General features: G+C 49.9%; 1 protein-coding gene across 2 annotated transcripts in view; it reads right to left on the reverse strand.

Moving 5' to 3' along the window:
* LOC308468264 (phosphorylase b kinase regulatory subunit alpha, skeletal muscle isoform-like) overlaps nucleotides 1-8710 on the reverse strand; it is a 32393-nt gene extending 23683 nt beyond the window's left edge. The window contains exons 1-13 of one of the 2 annotated variants that reach the window (XM_080990320.1): nucleotides 8565-8710; nucleotides 6607-6765; nucleotides 5886-5933; nucleotides 5508-5676; nucleotides 5089-5171; nucleotides 3586-3666; nucleotides 3395-3493; nucleotides 2597-2743; nucleotides 2426-2479; nucleotides 2152-2274; nucleotides 1976-2071; nucleotides 1793-1900; nucleotides 1639-1717 (exon numbers count right to left, since the gene is read on the reverse strand). In XM_080990320.1, coding sequence (XP_080846446.1) covers nucleotides 1639-1717; nucleotides 1793-1900; nucleotides 1976-2071; nucleotides 2152-2274; nucleotides 2426-2479; nucleotides 2597-2743; nucleotides 3395-3493; nucleotides 3586-3666; nucleotides 5089-5171; nucleotides 5508-5676; nucleotides 5886-5933; nucleotides 6607-6765; nucleotides 8565-8642 — 1324 coding nt within the window. In that variant the 5' untranslated portion in view covers nucleotides 8643-8710. Of the gene's footprint in view, nucleotides 1-1638; nucleotides 1718-1792; nucleotides 1901-1975; nucleotides 2072-2151; nucleotides 2275-2425; nucleotides 2480-2596; nucleotides 2744-3394; nucleotides 3494-3585; nucleotides 3667-5088; nucleotides 5172-5507; nucleotides 5677-5885; nucleotides 5934-6606; nucleotides 6766-8407; nucleotides 8541-8564 lie in introns of those variants that run through there. The other variant, XM_080990321.1, reaches the window with a different exon arrangement.
* Between the last annotated feature and the right edge of the window lie 8804 nt (nucleotides 8711-17514).

Here is a 17514-nt window from a genome sequence, read left to right on the forward strand (position 1 = left end):
GACATTCGTCCCCCTGACACGGCAGCACCCAGATCCCGCACCGGAAGGAGGGGAGGGGGGAAGAGGGGGCTTCGAGGGGGGGATGGATGTCAGGGGTTCAGGAGCAGAGGCAAGGGCAAGGGAGGAAACAGAGAGCGAGGGAGAGGAGGCAGAAGAAAAGATGAGTGATGACGACGACCCGAGATCTCCGAGTCTTTCCAGTGAATCAGAAGATTCACAGAAAGGAGCACCAGTGGCCAGGGCAAGGGGGGAGCCTAGGGGGACACCCCAGGAAGATAGAGCCAGAGGGGACTCAGAGGGGAGCAGTTGGAAATCAGGACCAGCGTCACCGCCAGAGAGCAGGGAAGAGGAAGGGCGCCAGGGATCAAGCGCTGGCAGCTCACAACAGGGGGGAGGGCACGAGTCAGGAGTGGCCACACCTCCATCGGGGAGCGAAGAAACGGTCAGACGGAAGGTGGAAGGTTGGGCGCGCGTGCCAAGTTCAAATGCACAGGAAGGTGGCGCAGTAGGCAGCCCGGAAAGGGAGCCAGGTCCTAAAGCCCGCCGAAAGGAGGGAGAAGAGTCAGGGGGGTCAGCGTCAGCGTCAGAGGAATCCCGGAAGGAAGAGACCCCGGGGGGCAGAGGGACCCAGAGAAGAACAGTCAGGCGGAAAAGGTGGAGCAAGGCTAGGATATTAAGTTGGTGTACAAGGGGCGGAGACTCAGATGGAGCTTCGCCGATCTAACCATGAGACGTAGAGTTGCACGCAGCAGCTTGAGAATGGAAACTGTAACTCAATAAAGACTTTTATTTAATGATCGCTGGCTAGCGTGATCCTCTGTGAGCTAGGATCTGGAAGCAGCTCTGACAAATACGATATACAAAAATGGAGTGAAGAGTTGGGGGTACAGATAACAAATGATATATGGGAGTCAAGTCAACAGAAATAGTCTCCATGGATCTAAGACTAAGACTTATTCAGCAGAAAATAGTAATATTCAGAGTCCACTGGACTCCAGCAAAACTATACCAGAAGAAAATAACAAATGCAGACAACTGCTGGAGATGTGGGAGTAAAAATGCGAACTTAGTACATATGTTGATTAACTGCCCGATAAGATCATTTTGGTGCGAGGTGAGGATATTTATAGCAAGAGTAATAAAAAGAAATTGTTATTTAGGGGAACTGAATTTAATTCTAAATTATATTCCAGAAATGTGGGAGATTTCAAAGGGTCAAAAAAAAATGGATGTACCGTGCTATATTAGAAGCAAAACAACTTGTTTTGATGAATTGGATGAGCTGCAAAAAGATTCCATTGAGCACATGGATTGATAATATGGACAGACTAGCTACATACGAACGAATTGCATGTTGGTGCAAATTAAGAATGGATAAATATCAATAAATCTGGAAGGAATATTTAAGCGATAAGGCGGATAGTGGTGGGAAGTAGGGGGAGGAGAGAGAGGCGGGAAAATATTGTTAAAAAGGTGGTCATAGGTATATCATTGTATCCAAATCTGAATTGTCAAACTGTTTTATTATTGTTATTATGGTTTTTGTTGTATGTGTCTTTTGTGGTTGATGTTTGTATCAAAAAAATTATTAAATAAATTTATTTTATTTCTAACCCCCCCCCCCCGGAATGGGCTTACCTTGGACCACCACGTCTGGCTTGGGGACGGTCGAGAAGCGCCGGTTGAGAGGATCAATTTCGCCCGGCGCCAGGAAGCCCTAAGGAGGGGGAGACGGGTTTGATTCCGGAGCAGGACCCTGAACCTGGGATCCCAGGCACCCAAGGGTGCTCACCTCGGAAAGGAGGCACCCCAAGATGTACAAGGACTGGCCCCACATCAACGGCAGCTTCCCCATTGGAACCCGGTCCACCGTGTGAGGGTTTTGGCATTCCTCGTCGACCTGCAGGGAGAGAAGGTTGCGGGTTCCAGAAATGGGAACCCAGACGGCAGACCCCCCCCAAATAAAACCGTTCACCTTGTCCGATGGGACGCTGTAGAGTTCTGGGATCAAGCGGATCCCGTCCTTCCCCTTGATGAGGATGCCTTCCAGGGCTTCCCGGTACTCCCGGACCTTTGGACAGACATGCATCAATCAGGGACTCGGAATTTGAACCCTGAACCCAACCTGGGTCATCAAAGGCCCCCCCCAACCTGCTCGTCATTGCCGCGAAAGATTCCGTCAATCAGCAGGTAGGTCCAAAAGAGTGGCCACTCGCACTCGATACTCTCAAAAAGCTTCAGCTCGGAGGGTTCGTAGTAGAGGCGTTGGGGGTCCTGGGAAAATAAGAAAATAAATAAGTTAAAATAAAGAAATAAATATAAAAATGAAATGAACAAATAAAATAAAAACTAAAAACAAACAAACAAAATTAAAATTGAAAAACATATAAAATAACAAAACAAAACAGAACAGAACAAAATTCACCTCTTTGGGAGTCCGGTAGCCATCGCGGAGGAACCGGCAACAACCGTAGCGACCCTTTGGAAGAGGAGGAAGGGGAAACTGCTTTACAAATTATTTTTACTGATTTTTCCCAATGTGACTTTTTAAAAAAGAAATGAGAAAATGATTAATTTTTAAAGAAAAAAAAATTGCCTGCAGCTTGTCGATGATTTCCCGCTTGGTTTTCTCCACCACTTCAGCGTCCTCGACGGCAAAGGCTGGGTACGAGATGATGGACAGGAGGCTGGCGTCAATCTCCTTGGAAGCCGACGCCCTCGGCAGCATCGAATGGAGGATGGACTGCGGGGAGAGGCAGACGAAACATAGAGCACCATCCTAGAAGGGTCATCTGGTCTAACCCCCTCAAGAAAAGGGAGACCAGGAAAGCAGGATGCAATCATAGAGCCGGAAGAGACCCGAGGGCCACCAAATTTCAAGGCTAATTTCAAATTGTGTTTGAAGTTAAAAATTTTAACCTTTAATGTTAATTTAAAATTTTTAATGTTTTCAATTTCAAAGTTCCCATGTTAGTTTTAAATTTAAAATTTTTAATGTTAATTTTAAATTTTAATTTACTTTTTCTTTATTTTAAATTTTAAATGTTAATTTTAAGTTTTAAATGTTAATTTAAAATTTTAATGTTAATAATTTTGTTTGATGTCATTTTTTTGTTAATTGTTCCATTTTCCTTGTTAATTTAAAATTGTAAAGTTTCAATGTCCATTTAAAATTTCCATTTCTATTCAATTTCAATTTTCAATTTTAAAAGTCTCGGGCATCCGGGACGGGTTGCCCTCCAAGCTCTGCGTTCAAAACAAACACCCTGAGGAGGAGGCTACCTAGAACCCTCTGGATTTTAATTTTGGGAATTTTCTAAATTGTAAATTTTCAAAATTTTCAGAAATTAAAGTATTTCGGTAACTCGACCCCCCGCCGAACCCAGGTCTGTACCAGGCAGTGCTGCACCTCGTCCGACAACACATGGATCACCGATTGGGGGCTTCCGTTGGCCCCAAAGAGGTCCAGCTCGTCCAAGGCCTCGAGGGCCGCCTGCAGAGGGAGAAAGAGCACCCATAGATGAGCACCCATGCTTAGGCACCCCTGAGTGGGCACCTGATCCCGCCTCGCCCCGTGCCCCTCACCTTGGCCATGCCGACTGAGCTGGCGTTGAGCTCCGTGATGCCCCGGTTAGTCTTGTCGCCACGTTCCCAGATCCCGAAATCCTGCCCCACAAAAAACATGGGTTATTATTATTATTGGGGGTATTAGGGGCTACTGTTTTTATTATTGCTATTACTAGCAGCTATTATGATCCTGAGTTCGGATTATGGGCTTATTATTTTTATGAGGAATTCTTCTGAGGGGTGTTTGTTATTCTTAGGGGTTTGTTATTCTTATTTGATTGACCATTTTTATTAGGGGTTATTATTATTGATATTATTAGGAGTTACAGTGGTACCTCGGGTTACAGACGCTTCAGGTTACAGACTCCGCTAACCCAGAAATAGTACCTCAGGTTAAGAATTTTGCTTCAGGATGAGAACAGAAATCGCACAGTGGCGGCAGCGGGAGGCCCCATTAGCTAAAGTGGTGCTTCAGGTTAAGAACAGTTTCAGGTTAAGAACGGGCCTCCAGAACGAATTAAGTTCTTAACCTGAGGTACCACTGTATTACGATCATGGGTTCCTATAATTTTTTATTTTTTAATTTTTAGTGGGTTTATTCTTCTTAGGTTTGTTACTCATAGGGGTTATTATTATTGTGGTTTATTAGGAGTGACTGTTTTTCTTAGGGGATATTATTATTGCTATTATTAGGGACTTATTACAATCATGGGTTCGGATCAAGCTTTTATTATTTTTATTAGGGGTTCTTCTTCTTAGGTGTGTTCTTTGGGGTTTCTTATTCTGTGGGGTTATTATTCTTATTAGGGGCAATTATTATTGCTATTATTAGGGGTTATTATTTTATGGGTTATTTTTATTATTTTATTGGTTATTTTATGGGTTATTCTTATGGCTTATTATTATCATGGGTTATTATGGGTTATCTTTATTATGGATTAGTACTAGGGGTTATTATTTTTATGGATTACTAATATGGGTTATTATTCTTATGAGGTATTATTCTTATATTATTCTTATTAGGGGTTACAATTTTTATTAGGGGTTATTTTTCTTGCTATTATTAGGAGTTATTATGATCACGGGCTCAGATTAAGGGTCTATTATTTTTATTATGATTTATTTTTATGGGTTGTTCTTATGGCTGATTATTATGATTATGTGTTAGTATTAAAGGTTATTACTTTCATGGATTCCTACTATGGTTTATTATGCTAATAGGTTGTTCTTAGGGGCTTTTATTCTAATGGGTAATTATTATTTATAATTTTTATTATGGGTTGTTATTATGGGTTATTTTTATGGATTATTATTTTTATTAAGGATTATTCTTACAGCTTAATATTATCATGGTTGTCATGCTTTTTATGCGTTAGTATTAGGGGTTGTTAATTTTACAGATTCCTATTATGGGTTTGTTATTCTGAACGGTTCTTATCATAATGGGTTCTTATCAGTTTCTATTTTTATTGTGATTATTTTTCTCAGGGGCTGCACTCGGCGACACCCATCCCAACCCACCGCCGTTTTATACGCTGCTTCTATGTAGAAAACCAGGTTTTGCACGAAGTTGACTTCATCCAGGCTGTGGACGATATGCAGCCCTGCAAAAAGAAAGGTAATAATAGAATAAAATAAAAGAATGAAAAATGTATTTTTTAAAATATATATATATAGAGAGAGAGAGTATACTATATATATATATAAATTTTATATTATATTTATTTATTATATTTATTTTAATATTTATTATATTTATTTTATGTTATTCTATTATTTTTATTTTATAGAATAACATAAAATAAAAACAAAACCAAACAATAATAATAATACATTAATAATAATAATAATAAAATAATAATAATAGCAGAATAAAATAAAAAATAAAAGAATAAAATAAATAAATAAATAAAATAAAACAATAAAATAAAATATCTCACCTGATGCCGTCATCTGGGCCAGCATTAGGAGGTACAAGGAGGTGGCGTCCAGTTGCAAGTGACCCCACTGGTCGTCACCGACGACGGTGGCGCAGGTTCCGGGTGCGAATTTGGCGTGCAGAGCATCGCGGGGGCTCTGGGTATATTTAAAGGCCTCCACTTTGTCCACCTGGAAGCAAAATGGGACATCTAACCTGACCCCAAATATCAGCTCTGGGAAATGCTGAAAAAACCTCCCTGTGTGGTCCATAAAATGGCAGGGAATTGAGGGATGGGACACCCCAGTGGTCATTTAGCCGGACCCCGAATATCAGATCCGGGAAATGTTGCAAAAACATGGGAAGGTACACCTAGCGGTCATCAAGCCTGACCCCCTACCTGTCTCATCATGCACTGCAGCAGGCCTCGCATCAGCTTGACCACGCTCTGTGGGGAGAAGAAAAACGCCGCTGTAAACTCAAAACTCAAAACTCGAACTCGGGACGGACAACCCCAACGCTCCTCCAACCCAGGCCCGAGGCCAGGGGTTCGAATTGCCGACCTGGAGATCCGCAGCCAATAGAGTTTGTTTTTCTGTATCTCGTTTTTCCCCGCTCTGCTTTATCGACTTGGCATTTCAGGCATTCGGCCTAGGAATCAGGTTTCGATCTCGCCCCCACCCCCGCCCCGGGGTCATGTCAGGACAGGCAGAAAACAGCTGCCCCGGCTGAGAGGCGCTGCGGCTCTCAGGTTACAGCGCGAGATAGGGAGATGTATTGCCAGCAAGGAGGACCCAAAAGAGGATTCCCAAGAAGGGTGCTTCCCCACCCCAGGGTCAGGGGGGAAGGGAAAAGCCAGTCTTTTGGGGAATGGGTTTTTGGGTTGTGGGTGCGAGTTCTTTACCTGCCAGGAAGCCTTCAGGCCAGAGGGGTGGCAGCCTAGCAATATGCTCGGCGCCTTGGATAATATTATTTTAATTTCATTTTCATTTTCACTTTGTTATTGTGTTCTATCTTATTGTATTGTATTTTTCTTTTCTTTTAATTTCTTTCCCTCCCTATTTTATTTTATATTGTTTTATATTTTATTTTATATTATTTTCCAACTTTGCCCTAGTTACCTGCTCCAGCTCATACGCCTTGGCCTTGTCCTCGTCGCGGTCAGCATTCTTGCGGTAAGCCAATCCCAGCGCCCAAACTGCCAGGACGCTGTAGACATTGTCACGGACCCAGGCGTCCGGGTGGTCAGCGCTGGCTGGCAGCAGGCCCGTCACGGGGTTCTGCAGAGAGATGGGCCTGTTGAACACCTGCCTGCTTGCACACCCTGTAAAAAGCCCCCTCAGGCGCTCCACCTGTTGAATATCTGCCTGCCTACCAGACATTTCCATGCCTTCAAACCCTTTAAAAAACACCTACTGCTCCGCCTGTTGAACTTCAACTGCTTGGGTGCCGGACATTTCCATGCCTGCCCGTCGTACAAAAAGACACCGTCTGCTGCTCTGACTTGAACTCCTGCCTGCCTGCCTGCTGAACATTTCCATGCCTTCACACAATGCAAAAGGCCGTTCGTTACTCCACCTGTTAAACTTTTGCCTGCCTAGGTGCTGAACATTCCCATGCCTTCCCATCCTGCAAAAAGCCCGTCTTTGCCACTCCGCCTGTTGAACGTGCCGAACATTTCCATGCCTGTAAGCCCTGCAAAAAGCCTCATCTGTCGCTCCACCTGTTGAACTCCCATCTGCCTGCACACCCTGAAATTTCCCTCATCCACCTCTCCACTTGTAAATCCTGCCTGCTTACTCATCCTTGAAAATGCCCCATCCGCAGCTCCACCCGCTGAAATTCTGTCTGACTGTTGAACATTTCCATGGCTTCATGCACTGCAAAAAGCCCTAGTCTGCCGCTCCACCTGTCAAACTCCCATCTGCCTGCACGCTGAACATTTCCATACCTGTCACCCACTGCTCTGCCTGTTGAACATCTGCCTGCCTGCATGCTGAACATTTTCAAAGTCTTCCCGCCCTGCAAAAAGGCCCCATCCGCTGCTCCACCGGATGACCTCCCGCCTGCCCTCACACAATGCAAAAAGCCCTGTCCGCCACTCCACCTGTTGAACTCATGTCTGTGTGCAGACCCTGAAAAAGCCCTCATATGCCACTTCACCTGTTAAACTTCCACCTGCATATGTGCTGAACATTTCCATATGTTTACGCCCAGCAAAAAAACCCATCCACTGCTAAACCTGTTTAACTCCCGTCTGCCTACTCACCCTAGAAAATGCCCCATCTGCCGCTCCAGCCCTTGAACTTCTGCCTGCCTGTGTGCTGAACATTCCCATGCCTTGAAAAAGCCTCATCTGTTGCTGCACCTGTTGAACTCCCACCTGCCTGCACACCCTGAAAAATCCGCTGCTCTACCTGTAACTCCCGCCTGCCTACTTGTCCTAGAAAATGCCCCATCTGCTGCTCCGCCTGTTGAATTTCTGCCTGCCTCCATGCAGAACATTTCCATGGCTTCATGCACTGCAAAAAACCTCACCCATAGTTCCGCCTGTTGATCTTCAGCCTGCCTGCGTTCTGGACATTTCCATTCCAACCCCCACCCACCGCTTCATCTGTTGGGCTCCCGCCTGCCTGCAAAAAACCCACCCACCTGCTGAACTTCCGGTCTGCACCCCGAACATTTCCATGCCTGCATTCAATGCAAAAAAGCCCCGTTCGCCGCACCGCCTGTTTAACTTCCACTTGCCCAAAAGCCCCACCCACCTGTTGAACTTACGCCTGCCTATTTCTATGCCTGCCCGCCATACAAAAAAGACCAGTCCGCCGCTCTACCTGTTGAACTCCTTCTTGCCTGCAAAAAAGCCAACCACTGCTCCGCCTATTGAATTCCCGCCTGCCTCCCTGCAAAAAACCCACCCACCTGTTGAACTTCCGCTGGCTTTCAGGCCGAACATTTCCACGCCTGCATTCAATGCAAAAAAGCTCTGTTCGCTGCACCACCTGTTTAACTCCCACCTGCCCGCCTACACCCCAAACCCTACGCTCCGCTCCATCCGTTGAACCTCCGCCTGCCTGACCTGGTGCCCGAGAATCGTTTTCTGAACGAGGCGGGCATAGCCGTCCAAGCGGACCCCAGAATTGCTCCTGCTCCGCATGACTCTCGAGCTGCTCTGGTGCCCAGCTGGTGCGCCAACGTAACCAACCTCTCCTGGCCCCGCCTACTTAACCCCTCCTCTGCAGACACCGAACTCCCGGATCCACCCGCTCTATACGACGCTGCCCAGCAGAAAAGGGGTTAAACCACCTCTTGCCGACCCTGGCAGCGCGGTAGCCCAAGAGACCGAAACTCTTACCAAAAAAAAAAGCGGGGCTCAGACTGATCCCCGGGAGCCGTTCCACCAGAAGAAGCGGGGCTTCTGCGCCGAATCCCCACCTCCGCCCCGCCTCGCAAAGGTCATCGGAGTGTGGACTAGCGCCCTGCCAGGACCTGCACCCGGCGTCTCCGGATAGCTCCTATTATACTGAGCGGTTTGGCCTGGAGCGTTTCGGGAAAGGCGTTCCCCCTTGCGGGCAGAGAAGGAACTGCGTCTACTCCTTCGTGTTTTCTTACTAGTTTTTATTTGTTATTATTGCTTTCTTCCTAATAATTATAAGAAAACAATCATAATAACGCTTTCTTCCTCTTTTTATTATTTTCTTCTTAAGTTGCTTTATTATTAGTATTGCTTTCTTCTTAATAAGCAATTTTTCTTTTTGCTGCTTTGTTTTCTTTTTATTCTTTCCTTCTTACTGATACTACTACTACTACTACTAATACATTTTTATTTATACCCCACCCTCCCCAGCCAAGACCGGGTTCAGGGTGGCTAACAACCAATAATAAAAACAAGTTGATGAAAATACAATTTAAAAGATTAAGATACAACATTAAAACAATTAGGGAGCAATCTCATCATAGGGGGAGAAAGGAAAAAGAAAAAGGGGGAGGGAATCAAACTGATTCTGAGCCAAAGGCCAGGCCCTGCGGAAAGAGATCAGATCCCGTAGGGCCCTGGTCTCAAGAGACAGAGCATTCCACCAGGCTGGAGCCAGTGTTGAGAAGGCCCTGGCGCTGGTTGAGGCTAATCTAACTTCCTTAGGGCCCGGGACCTAGGGTGTTGCTATATATGGACCTTAAGGTCCTCCGTGGGGCATACCAGGAGAGGCGGTCCCGTAGGTACGAGGGTCCTAGGCCGTGGAGGGCTTTAAGAGCCCTTTACATTTTCTTCCTATTATTGCTTTCTTAATAAGCAATAACACTTATTGCTTTATTATTACTGCTCTTTTCTTATTATTGCTTTCTTATTGTTAAGAAGGAAGCAATAAGAAAGCAGTACTAAGAAGGAGCAATAAGAAAGCATTATTATTATTGCTTTTATTATTAAGAAAAAAGCAATAATAATAATGCTTTCTTCTTACTGCTCCTTTCTTCTTCTTAGTATTGTACGGCTTTCTTATTCCTTCCTTCTTAACGGTAAGAAAGCAATAACCCACCATGATGGGCAGAGATGGGACCCAAAGTTCATCTATCCCAACCCGCTGAAATGCAGGAACTGCAGCATAGAATAGGCAGAGTCAGCTAGTCAGGAGAAATGCCCTGGAAATGCCACTTATATTTAGCCTGCCACTTATATTTCGGTCTCAGGTTCGGATTTAGATCAGAGCAAGGAGTCCCTCCAAAAGGCATCGGTGGCTGTCACTTGATATTCCTCTCTTTAAGGGTCACCACCGGAGCTGTCACTTGATATTCAGCTCCCTTCCCTGTGACTCAAAAGGCCTTTTTGTTGGCTGCTAATAACTGCATTTTGACCAAACTGCAGGAGGCAGTGGAAGACAGGAGTGCCTGCCGTGCTCTAGTCCATGGGGTCACGAAGAGTCGGACATGACTAAACGACAACAAATAATTACATTTGTTACTGTAAAAACTGCAACCATTACTTGCGATAATAGCTGCAATCATTATTGCAATAATAACTGCATTCGTTGTTGCAATAACTGCAATAGTTATTGTAATAATAACTGCAATTATTGCAATAATGGCAACCATCATTGTAGTACTAACGGTGATCATTATTGCGATAATAATGGCAATCATTATTGTATGTGTCAGGGGTTCAGGAGCAGAGGCAAGGGCAAGGGAGGAAACAGAGAGCGAGGGGGAGGAGGCAGAAGAAAAGATGAGTGATGACGACGACCCGAGATCTCCGAGTCTTTCCAGTGAATCAGAAGATTCACAGAAAGGAGCACCAGTGGCCAGGGCAAGGGGGGAGCCTAGGGGGACACCCCAGGAAGATAGAGCCAGAGGGGACTCAGAGGGGAGCAGTTGGAAATCGGGACCAGCGTCACCGCCAGAGAGCAGGGAAGAGGAAGGGCGCCAGGGATCAAGCGCTGGCAGCTCACAACAGGGGGGAGGGCACGAGTCAGGAGTGGCCACACCTCCATCGGGGAGCGAAGAAACGGTCAGACGGAAGGTGGAAGGTTGGGCGCGCGCGCCAAGTTCAAATGCACAGGAAGGTGGCGCAGTAGGCAGCCCGGAAAGGGAGCCAGGTCCTAAAGCCCGGCGCAAGGAGACAGGAGGGTCCGGGGGGTCGGCGTCAGAAGAATCCCGGAAGGAAGAGACCCCGGGGGGCAGAGGGACCCAGAGAAGAACAGTCAGGCGGAAAAGGTGGAGCAGGGCTAGGATATTAAGTTGGTGTACAAGGGGCGGAGACTCAGACGGAGCTTCGCCGATCTAACCATGAGACGTAGAGTTGGACGCAGCAGATTGAGAATGGAAACTGTAACTCAATAAAGACTTTTATTTAATGATCGCTGGCTAGCGTGATCCTCTGTGAGCTAGGATCTGGAAGCAGCTCTGACAGTATGTGTCAGAGCTGCTTCCAGATCCTAGCTCACAGAGGATCACGCTAGCCAGCGATCATTAAACAAAAGTCTTTATTGAGTTACAGTTTCCATTCTCAAGCTGCTGCGTGCACCTCTACGTCTCATGGTTAGATCGGCGAAGCTCCATCTGAGTCTCCGCCCCCTGTACACCAGTTTAAGATTCTAGCCTTACTCCACCTCTTCCGTCTCTCCTTTCTCCTCTGGGTCCTGCTACCCCCCGGGGTCCCTTCCTTCCTGGATTCTTCTGACGCTGACGTTGACCCCCCTGACTCCTCCCCGTCTTTTCGGCGGGCTTTGGGACCTGGCTCCCTATCCGGGCTGCCAACTGCACCGCCCTCCTGTACATTTGAACTTGGCGTGCGCGCCCAGCCTTCAACCTTCCTCTCGACCGTTTCCTCGCTCCCTGATGGAGGCGTGGCCAATCCTGACTCATGTCCTCCCACTGGCAGTGCGCCGCCTGATCCCGATGCCTGGGACTCCTCCCCCCTACTGCACTCTGGTGTGGACGCTGGTCCTGATTTCCAACTGCTTCTCTCTGAGTCCCCTCTGGCCCCTTCTTCCTGGGGTGTCCCCCTCGGCACCCCCCTTGCTCTGACCATGGGAGCCCCTTTCTGTGAATCTTCCGATTCGCTGGAAAGACTCAGAGACCTCGGACCGCTGTCATCGCTAACATTACCTTCGGACTCCTCCCCCTCGCTCTCTATTTCCTCCCTTTCCTGTGCCTCTGCTCCTGAACCCCTGACATCCATCCCCCCCTCGAAGCCCCCCCTTCCCCCCTCCCCTCCTTCAGGTGTGGGTACTGGGTGCTCCGTCGTTGTGGGGGTGAGTGCCGGATACAGTTCGTCCCCCGTGGCGTGCATCCAGCCGGATAAGTCCGGCTCGTCCTCCCTGCTCTCGCCGACCTCGATTTCCTCTGCTTCCATCTCTTTGCCGCCGTGCTCGAACCCAAGGTCCTCCCCCAACACGTCCATGTCCGTCTCTCCCCCGGTCTCCTCCGGGGACGTTGCCTGCCAAGGACCCCCCAGCCACTTCCTGCGCCACTGCTCCTCTGGTCGATCGTCCCACCAATAGGAACGGTCTGAGGCCGACCCCGAGGGTGATCCCTCCGGGGAACGTGTTTCTAGTGCCGGTTCCTCGTCCGAGGTGAACCCCTGGAATGTGCTGGCTGAAAATGTGGGTGTGAAAAGCCAGTCGTCGAAATACTCGGCTGGCATGGGCCTGTGTGGGAAAAGGGCATGAAACTCGTCCTTGAGAAGAGGCTCGTCCAAGGCATAGTCCGGCACCCAACTGTTGGCGCTGGCCGGGGTACCTTCTCTGGCGAGAAAATATTCTACACCCTCTTCCCCCCATCTCGAGTCTAAAATCTCTGTGACCTCGTTGATGGGTTCCCCCCTTGGCGACCCCCTCCTTGGGGGCGTCTCCCTGAGCGGGTCTGGTGCCGTGCCCGGCTCCTGAAATCTGTGAGGTGCTTTGTAGGGCGTGAGCACTGATCTATGGAACACTGGGTGCATTCTGGATCCCTCCGGAAGTGTCAACCGGAAGGCCACTGGATTGACCTGTGCCTCGACTTGGTAAGGGCCTAGCTGCTTATGTCCGAGCTTCTTCTTCGCTAACGATCTGGCCGGCACCGCCTGGGCTGCTAACCAAACCCAGTCTCCCACCTGTATGTCTTCCCCAACCCTTCTGTGCTTGTCAGCCTGCAGTTTGTATGCGTGCTTTGCTAGTTCTAACTGCCTCCGAAGCTGTTCGTGAACCTCCTGCAACTCTGACGCTAAGGCTTCCGCTGCCTGTGGCTCCCCCTCCCCCAGTCTCTCTAATCCCGGGAAGGTTCTGGGATGCCTCCCGTTGTTGGCGAAGAACGGTGTCACCCCCGTGGACACGTGCTTCGTGTTGTTGTAGGCGAACTCAGCGAGCGGCAGGTAGTCCACCCATGTTGCCGGCTGCTGATTTGCGTAGCATCTCAGGTACTGCTGCATGATGGCGTTGACTCGCTCCGCTTGTCCGTTGGTCTGCGGGTGTCTTGCCGACGCTAGGTTGATCTTGACGTTCAGGAAACCCATCAGCTTCTGCCAGAAGTTCGAGATGAACTGTCGCCCCCGGTCGGACAGGATAGACCGTGGCAGACCGTGAACCCTGAACACGTGGTCTATGAACAGTTTGGCGGTCTGTTCCGCTGTGGCCACCTTTGCGCACGGAATGAAGTGGGCCATTTTGGTGAACATGTCCACCACCACTAGCACTGCCGTCTTGCCCCTCGAGCTGGGCAGATCCGTGGCAAAGTCCAGGGCCACTCTCTCCCATGGTTCGAACGGAGTTTGCAGCGGTTCCAGCAGTCCGGCCGGCGGTCTGTGCACTGGTTTGGCCCTCTGGCAGGTGTCACACCTCGCCACGTAGTCCGCGACTTCCCCTCTCATTCCGGGCCACCAGAAGTCTCTGGCGACTAATTCCACCGTCTTCTCCTTGCCAAAGTGCCCGGCAGTGGGCGCGTCGTGCAGCTGCTGCAGTACCTTGGCGCGAAGTTCGTCTCCCGGCACGTAGATGGCCCCTTTACGGATGAGCAATCCATCTCGCAGCTGGAACTCGTTGGTCGCTGCCGTGCCCTTGCGCACCTCTGCCATCTTTGCTTGCGCGAAGGAGTCATCCTGCAACGCTCGTCGCACCGCCTCCAGGTCAACTGTTGCAGCAGCGCACGCCCACACTGTCGGTGCGAAGATGTGCATGGCGGCCGCTGGCGTTGCCTCCTCCAGATACTGTGGCTTACGGGAGAGAGCATCCGCCATGATGTTGGTGTCCCCCGGGACATACTCTATTCGGAAGTCGAAGTTCGCAAAGAACTCAGCCCAACGTATCTGCCTCTGGTTCAGGAACTGTGCCGTGCGCCAGTGCTCTAGATTCTTGTGGTCCGTGCAGACCTGCACCGTGTGCTTGGCGCCGATCAGGAAGTGCCTCCACGCTTTGAATGCTGCATGAATGGCCAGCAACTCCCTGTCCCAGATGGTGTAGTTCCGTTCAGACTTGCTGAGCTTCCTGGAGTAAAACGCTCCCGGCCTCCAAGCCCCCTGCGGGTCTTTCTGCAGCAGGACTGCTCCCACGGCTCTGTCCGAAGCGTCTGTCTCCACCCTCATCGGCCTGCTGGGGTTGACATGAAGCAGCTGCTCTTCCGACGCGAAGAGACGCTTGAGTGCCTGAAAGGACTGCTCCGCCTGCTCTGTCCAGATGAACTTCTTTTTCTTGGAGCTGAGCGTGTCCGTGATGGCCGCTGTCTGCATGGCAAAGCCTTTGATAAACTTGCGATAGAAGTTCGCGAAGCCGACAAACCGTTGGACCTCCTTCCGGTTGCGTGGGCTTTTCCAATCCAACACTGCTCGAACCTTGGCGCTGTCCATGGCGAGCCCCTTGTCAGACAACTTGTAGCCCAGGAAATCCACCTCGGTCACGTCGAATTGGCACTTCTCCAGCTTGGCGTAAAGCCTATGTTGCTGTAGCCTGCTCAGCACTTCCTTGACGTGTCTGTCATGCTCCTGCTGCGATTCTGAAAAGATCAGGATGTCATCCAAGAAACAGACGCACGTCTTGTAGAGGAGCCCCGCCAACACGTGATGCATGAAAGCTTGAAAAACGTGGGAACCATTTTGCAATCCAAAAGGCATAACTCTATATTCGTAGGTGCCCAGGGGCGTGAACATGGCTGTCTTCCACTCATCTCCTTCCCGCATGCGAATGAGGTTGTACGCCCCTCGCAGGTCCAACTTGGTGAACACTCTGCCCTTCCGTACCTTTGCGAGGAGGTCGTCGATTCGGGGCATGGGGAAGTCTGATGGCTTGGTCACACTGTTCAAAATGCGATAGTCCACTACAAGTCTTTTTTGGGGCGTGTCCCGCTTCTTAACAAAGAATACCGGACTGCCCCCCGCTGCCTTGGACTCTCGGATGAAACCGCGCTCCAAATTATGATCTATGAACTCTTTGAGTTCCTGCAGTTCGTCCTCAGACATGGAATACAGCTTCCCTTTGGGCAGCGCCGCCCCCGGCAGCAGGTCAATTTTGCAGTCATATGGTCTGTGGGGGGGTAGCCTGTCTGCCTCCTTCTCGCAGAAAACCTCCAAAAATTCTGCGTACTTGTGGGGAACCGCTTGCAGCGTGCCTAGCTGCCGCTGTGACTCCTCTTCCTCTCCTTCCTGCCGGGGCACGATGCAGTGTTCAGCGCAAAAGGAAGAGCCGAAGGTCAGCTGCCTCTGGTACCAAGCCAGCGTCGGGCTGTGCTTGTCCAGCCAACTCATGCCCAATACAATGGGCGTGTCCGATAGTTGAGTGACATTGAAGCTGATGATTTCCCTGTGATTTCCAAGTCGCATCACCATTGGTGGCGTCTGCTTCACCACTTGCCCCCCTAGCAGCTCCCTGCCATCCACCGTGACAACCTGCAGGGGCAGCGTGGCAGGCAGCAACTGTATAGCGTGCCGGTCGACAAAGTCCTGCCCTATAAAGTCCGCATTGCTTCCGGAGTCAATCGTGATTGGCACGTCCATGGTGATTCCATTGGGCAGCTGGAGCGACGCGGTGAGCCTCACTACTGGTTTGGGCGGGAGAGGGTCCATGGGCTGTAAAATCTCTGGGGACTGCTTCACTGACACGTCTAGCTGGGGCCCAGTGCCTCTTTCTCCAGCCAGACTCCGTCGTTTCCCTGCTGTGGTTGTCCTTGCTGCGTTGCTGCAGTTACCATTGCTGAGGCTGCAGTGTGCTTGTGGAGCCTCTGGGGACACTCTTTCGCCATATGCTGTGGATCATCGCAGATGTAACACTTCCTGTTCCCTCTAGGAGGCTTCGCTTTCACTGCTGCCGGTGCTAGGGCTCTGGCTGCTGACTGAGCCCTTGCACCTCCAACCTCCATAGGTTCCGCTCCTCCTCCTGGCGGAGGCGTGGATTGCGCACGCGCTGCTTCTCTGGGAAGGAAGGAGGAGCCCCTGGCTGGTTCGCGCCCTCCACGCCCTTCGTCCCTGCTCCACGGACGTTCTTCCAGCCGCACCCCCACCGCCAGCGCCCTCTGAACGATCTCCTGCGTGGTCCGGGGTCTCTCCCCCCTCGCAATTTCATCTTTAACCGAGCCGTGCAATCCCTCCCAAAACAGGTCTCTTACAGGAGCCGAATCTCTGTCCCATTCCAGAGCACTGACCAAAGCGAAAAAGCGGGCATGGTACTGCCTTACGCTGGCCCTCCCTTGCTTCAGTCCATGTATCTGCTGCCGAGCAAGATCCACGTCAATGCTTGATAAAAAGCACCCATCCATCGCTTTAATAAAGGCATCCGCATTTTGGAGCGCCGGATCCTTATCTCTCCACAAATTGCGCAGCCATGCTTTAGCATCTCCATGCAAATGGGACATGATGAATCCCACCTTCTCTTGCTCATCTCTAAAGTCTTTGTTCAGCAGTTGCAGTGCACACATTACATCTGCTCTAAAGTTGGGGTACTGTTGCAAATTCCCATCGAAGTGAGAGACCAGACCGCCTGTTCGTCTCCCCAACCCAATCCCCTCCGGTTTGGGTGTCAGTTGCCCTTGCTTCGTAAGCACTTCCAACCTGACCTGGAGATCCCTGTAGGCGGCAGCTGCGTCCTCCTCTCTCTTCCTGGATGCAAGAGCCTCGGCATTCAGTCGTGACACTGCTTCTCTGAGTTCCGCTATCTGCTGTTCGGCCGTCATATTGTCTGCCGTTCGTGAGCTCGCTAGTAGGCACCCGCTTTCCCTCCTCTCCGCGAGGCCGTAGATGCCCACAATTTAAGGGATGGAGCTTACTGTCAGAGCTGCTTCCTAGCTCACAGAGGATCACGCTAGCCAGCGATCATTAAATAAAAGTCTTTATTGAGTTACAGTTTCCATTCTCAAGCTGCTGCGTGCAACTCTACGTCTCATGGTTAGATCGGCGAAGCTCCATCTGAGTCTCCGCCCCCTGTACACCAGTTTAAGATTCTAGCCTTACTCCACCTCTTCCGTCTCTCCTTTCTCCTCTGGGTCCTGCTACCCCCCGGGGTCCCTTCCTTCCTGGATTCTTCTGACGCTGACGTTGACCCCCCTGACTCCTCCCCGTCTTTTCGGCGGGCTTTGGG

The sequence above is a fragment of the Podarcis pityusensis genome (genome assembly GCF_964106645.2).
Source record: "Podarcis pityusensis genome assembly, chromosome: Z".
Lineage (NCBI taxonomy): Eukaryota > Metazoa > Chordata > Lepidosauria > Squamata > Lacertidae > Podarcis > Podarcis pityusensis.